General features: G+C 51.4%; 1 protein-coding gene across 1 annotated transcript in view; it reads left to right on the top strand.

The window, feature by feature from the left end:
* Positions 1-1,094: 1,094 nt before the first annotated feature.
* Positions 1,095-5,577, top strand: part of AGPAT3 (1-acylglycerol-3-phosphate O-acyltransferase 3) — a 24,637-nt gene continuing 20,154 nt past the window's right edge. Inside the window, exon 1 of the mRNA XM_007452497.1 lies at positions 1,095-1,348. Within this exon, the coding sequence (XP_007452559.1) occupies positions 1,171-1,348 (178 nt within the window). The 5' untranslated portion in view covers positions 1,095-1,170. The remainder of the gene's footprint in view (positions 1,349-5,577) is intronic.

Here is a 5,577-nt window from a genome sequence, read left to right as displayed (position 1 = left end):
GGGCCTCTCGGGGTCAGAGCTTTGGACACGAAGGCGGGGGGCTGGGGCCTCTCGGGGGCTGCGGGCTTCAGAAGGCCCGCCCGGGCCTGGGGGGGCGGCTCCCCTGGGGACTCCCACACCTGGCGCCAGGCCTCGGCTCCTTCCCTGTCCTCCCGGGCATCCTCCCCACGTGGCTGCTGGCTTATCCGCCACCCCCGCCCCTCACGCAGCCACTCGGGGGCCAAGGGCGGACGGAGGGCATCCTCTGGAGTCACGTGGCCTCATGTCTGGCACAGCAGCCAGGCCCTTGTGCCCCGGTGTGCCCAGCGTGGCCACGCTGGAGGCCTCTGGAGCCCACTCCACCCGCATCCCAGAGAGCGTGGGGCACGTCTCTGGAGGACCCAGCCGCGGTCGAGGCAGGCAGCCACCAGGCTGTGACGTGGCCAGCTCTGAAAGTGCCAGGGCTCCGTCACAGCCGTCTGCTTGCTTCTGTCCACACGAGATTCCAGGGCAGCTCGCGGAACGAGTAGAGCCATGAAATGCGAGCTTCTGGCTTCATCTTTGAAACCAAGAAACCAGCGTTGAAGGGAAGCGTGAGAAGCTGGCAGAGTCCCGAGGGGTCACGGCTTCTGCGTTAGCGACCAAAACAAAAGCCTTTCAGCCAAAACAGGGTACAGCAGCTTGGGAGTTAAAAGACAGTAGTTGAAATGTTTTGATAGAGATTGAGTGTGCAGTTTTGATCTTTTAAGTAAGATGCTAAAAAAAGAAAAATTACCCATCATGCCTTTACCTAGAGATACTCACTATTAATATTTGTGTGCATTTCTTCTAGTCTTTTCTTTCTTCCTTTCTTTTATGCGTGTGTGTATACGTTGTGTGGTGTGTATGTAATGTGTGTGTGTGTGTGTGTGTGTGTGCATGTGTGTGTATGTTGCGGGTGATGCCTGTGTGCACGATGTGTCAGCTCCCCCGTCCGCCCCGTACGTACGTCGCTCTCGGGAGGGAAGGGCATGAGGACCCCGTGGTGGGTAGCTGCAGATCTGGGCTCTGGCGTGAGCACCGTGGACCCCTCCTCCGCCCGCAGCCCCCCTCACCCCTTGGGTCCCTGGCGCCCCACCTGACCGCCGGCCCCGTCTTTGCAGGACGGCCGTTCTCAGTGAAGGGCCCTGCACTCGCTACTGAGCTGTGGCCATGGGCCTGCTTGCCTTCCTGAAGACCCAGTTCGTCGTGCACCTCCTCATCGGCTTCGTCTTCGTGGTGAGTGGGCTGATCATCAACTCCATCCAGCTCTGCACACTAGTCCTCTGGCCCGTGAACAAGCAGCTGTACCGCCGGCTGAACTGCCGCCTTGCATACTCGCTCTGGAGCCGTGAGTACCACCCGCATGTGCACGGCGGGGATCAGGGGGCCACGGACAGTCAGGACAGCGACCTTTCTGCTGGACGATCCCAGACAAACCAGTGCAGGGCCCCTGGGGGTGAACGCCTGTGGTGGTGAGACGAGACGCAGTGGGCTGGTTCTCGCTCCCTGGCAGGAACCGGGGGCTGCTCCTGGCCAGTAGATGTAGCGGGGGCGGGGTTTGGCCCGAGCTCTTCACTGGGCTGAAGCACGTGACGTCCCAATCCCTGAGCCTCTGGACCCACAGAGGTGGCAGTTCCACGTGGTCTCACACGGTACGCTGGGTATTTGAAAACGAGCAATGATGAAGTCAGCTCACCATGACCAAGCCCTAACAGCTGCCGCCGACACGTGGCCAGTCTTGGGTCACCAGACCCCCAGTCACCCCAGCACCAGAGTACAGTGAAGCTACCCTCGGGGGTGCCTGTCATTACGTGTAAATGTTGCGGTGCCTCTCTGCAAAAGGCAAGGATTCTCACCCGTCTCTTAATTAAATGTATGTGTTTAGGCGTGTACAGGTGTTACCAATACGCCCTTGTGATGTGTGTGCATTTGTACGAACAGAATCAGTCTTCACCCATCAGCTGGACAGAGACTTAGAAGCTGCTGACGGGGGGCGTGGGGGGGCCGCTCACGCTGCGGGTTGGGGTCACGGGGCACATCTTTGGACGGCAGTTTGCCGGTAGCGATGGACAACTTAAACGGTTCTATTTTTTGACCTAAATATTCCACCAAAGAAGAATGTAACCTAGAAAGATATCTGCAACAGTACATATGTGTGCAGATATTCTCACGTTGCCACTTTTATAGTAACACAACACTAATATAAAAATGAGCAGCCTAAATGCCCATTAATGGAAGCTAACTGTGGTGTGTCCACTGGATGGAATCCCACACGGCCACTAAGAACAACAGGGAGAATCTCTCTGTCCTGATAGAGAACCAAGTTCAAGATACATTTTAAAGTGAAAACGGAAGCTATAAAACAAAGCACAGAGGGTGCTTTGCATTTATTTACTTTTAAGACACGTGTGTGACCTGTCTGCACTTGTGTATGGCCACCCCTGCTTAGAGAAGGCTGAAGGATGAACAGAAAACGTAACTACCCCGGGGGTGAAGGAAGGCGGGGACTCATGCTTATGTCATACTGTGTGCTGTTTACACTTCTTAGCATAAGAACACGTTTCTTTTACAGTGAAGAGAAAATCATACACACGTTACTTCCTATGGGAAGTGGTGAGTCCGTGTGCCTGTCCCTGTGACCCCTCCCAGTGCAGGAGCAGGAAGACGGCAGCTAGGTGGCCGTAGGAGTGTCCACGCCCAGGTGTGTGCGCCCCACCGCAAGGCGCGGCAGCCCCGCCTGTGCTTCCAGCCATAAATAGTCTAAACTGCAATAAATAAATAGTATAAACTGCGATAGTTTCAGTTCCCAGGTGGTTTTTTCCTAAATAAAAGGCCACCTTTGTGGGTGTGTGAGAAGGAGAATTAGAAATCCTATCATCTAGGACACACAGGTGAGTTATTTACAAGTATCACGGTGGGAGATGAGTACATACCTAGAGGGCAAATGCCAACTAGATGAAAATCATAGACTCCACCTCCGGCAGTATTCTGAAGTTAAAACGCTGCAAAACAGCCAAACTCTGGATAAAGCCGGCTTTTTAACGCACTGCTGTGTTCATAGTAAGTAAAGGAAACCCCTCAGCCTCGCCGCCGCCCGTTCACAGAAGAGGGCACTAAGGTGGGGTGTCAGCACTGCTTTCCAGGGGCCCTCACCTTAGCAGCTGCAGGAGAGGGGCTGAGTCTAAACCAGGATCCTGAGGATTTGCTGAAGTGAGCAGGTTAGCAGTGCCCGTGGGGTCAGCAGAGGCAAGTGGAAATGTGCTCTCAGGGGAGTGTCTCTGATTCAGGCCTGGAGAATCACACAGATGGAGACAAATCATATATGAGCTCAGAGTCAAAGAACAACAAACATACAACAACAGATCTAGACAAAAGACTACCCAAAGTCACCAGATTGGAAAAAAAAAAAAAAAAAAACCCAGTAGAACTTCTGTGAATAAAAATTGTAATTATAATGTTTTTTAAAAGTAAAAGCTTAGTGAATGAATATTACATCAGATTAGATACAGCTAATGAGAGAGTGAGTGAACTGGACATTACTATGAAAAAATCATCCTGATTGCAGTAGAAAGACAAGATGAAAAATATAAAATAGGAGTTAAAAGATGTAAGGGGAGAGTGAAAGTCTATGAAACAGGTCTTGGACTCCAGGGAAAGAATAAGCAGAAGCTCCATTGGAGGAAATGATGGCTGAGAATTTTCCCGAACGGATGAAAAACAAGATTCTGTAGCTCTAGGAAGCAGATGTTTACGAAGCAGGGTATATGAACAGATACAAGAAATTCACACTTAGACCCATCACAGAGGAATCACAAACCACCAGAGACAAAAAGAAGATCTTAAAAACGCCCAGAAAAGAAAGCTAGAACACCTACAAAGATTGACAGACTCCCAGCTGACTCGGCAGAGTGTATGTAATCAGAGCCAGAGGCAGTGGGCTGTCTCCAGCTGCGGCCTAGAGCTCTACATCCAGCAAAGTGACCTTTCAGGGATGAGAATGAGATAAAACAGCCTGAGGGGAACAAAAAGTGAGTAGTATATCGTCACCTGAAATTTTTTTTAAGAATATTCTTTAGTAAGAACAAAAGCCATCAAAAAAAGTAGGGTCTGAGTTACCAGAAAGACTGGTGGACTGAGAAATTGGTAAGTAGGTAAATCTAAACAGTCATATAAAATAATAACCATGCCCCAACCCGCGTGGCTGAGAGCAGACAGGACCAGCGGCAGGCAGTCTGTCAATCAGGAGTGGGGACAAAAGTTAGGACTCCATCATTCTTGTATTTGTCAGGAAGACAGCAGAGATCTTTCCTTAAGACTGTTAACTAAGTATAGGGTAGAAAACAGAAATCAAACATAACTTCTAAACTATTTGAAAAAGATGGATTAAAAAAGCAAAGACAAATTCATTTTTTAAGGCAAGAAAGTATAAAAAAGCATAAAAATAAGAAAACTTGAGGTAGAAGTTAAGATTCATGTAAAATCCTCCAATATTTGGAAGGAACACAGGTGCCCACTGAACCCACACGCTGTGAGAGTTTCCCCCAGGACCCGGTGAATTTGGGGGGCTTCCCCACTTGTCTATTTCTTAAATACACAAAGGAGTCCTTCCCGGATTTGAGCTGGCGAAACCTTTCCCCGATTCCGTGGGCATGTGGGGTGAGCGAGAGTCACACAAATGTGTAGACCGGCGGTCCCCACCCTTTTTGGCACCAGATACCGGTTTCGTGGATGACAGTTTTCCCGCGGACGGAGGGCGGTAATGCAAGCGATGGGGTTCGCTAGCGAGCCAGCCGCTCACCTCCTGCTGTGTGGCCTGGTTCCTAACAGGCCGAGGACCGGTACCGGTTTGCAGGCCGGGGGTTAGGGACCCCTGGTGTAGACGACCCTGAACCACTGCTTTATTTTCAACTCTGCGAGCATCCCTATGTTCATTCTGTGATGCCAGGTGTCTTTTGCTGTCCCTGGGAGCCCAGGGTGACTCGTCGTCCTCAGGCCCGAGGAGTCTTCGTGCCGTGTTAGGGGCACAGACGTGGAACCAGACAGCCTGGCTGGGGCCCTGGCTCCCTGCTGACCTCAGCCAAGGTCCTAACCCTTCTCGTCTGTGAAATAGAGACGGCGCCTCTCAGCTGGACCATCAAGATTAAATTAGCGCATAGAGTGTGCGTACAACACTGCTCAATAAACGATAACTATTAGTAGGCAAGTTTGAATTTTTCAAAAGCTCATTCGTTGGGATGTGCAGAGCATGGCTTGCTCATGTGTGTAAGGGCAAGCATATGTTTGAATGAAGGAAATCACAGAAAGAGTCCTCATTCAAAATATTCTCCAGATTGACCGTGAGCACATTCACGGCGTCAGCCCTGGCCGCGTGTGTAGCGATCTACCATCTATGATCTACGGGAGAACCATGTGACTGGAAATGCGCTGAGCAGCCCACCGGGCTGTGCTGGCAGCTGGTGGAACAGAGCTGCCTCGACACGCCGCTTTCCTGCAGGCAGCCCTCTGCTGGGCCCACTCTCCGGGCGGTGGGGGTAAAATGCCTGCAGGGGCTGCCTGTGCTGTCTTCAGTTCATTCCT

Source organism: Lipotes vexillifer, unplaced genomic scaffold (genome assembly GCF_000442215.2).
Source record: "Lipotes vexillifer unplaced genomic scaffold, Lipotes_vexillifer_v1.1 scaffold545, whole genome shotgun sequence".
Classification (NCBI taxonomy): Eukaryota; Metazoa; Chordata; class Mammalia; order Artiodactyla; family Lipotidae; genus Lipotes; species Lipotes vexillifer.
This window is presented reverse-complemented; position numbering and strand designations above follow the sequence as displayed.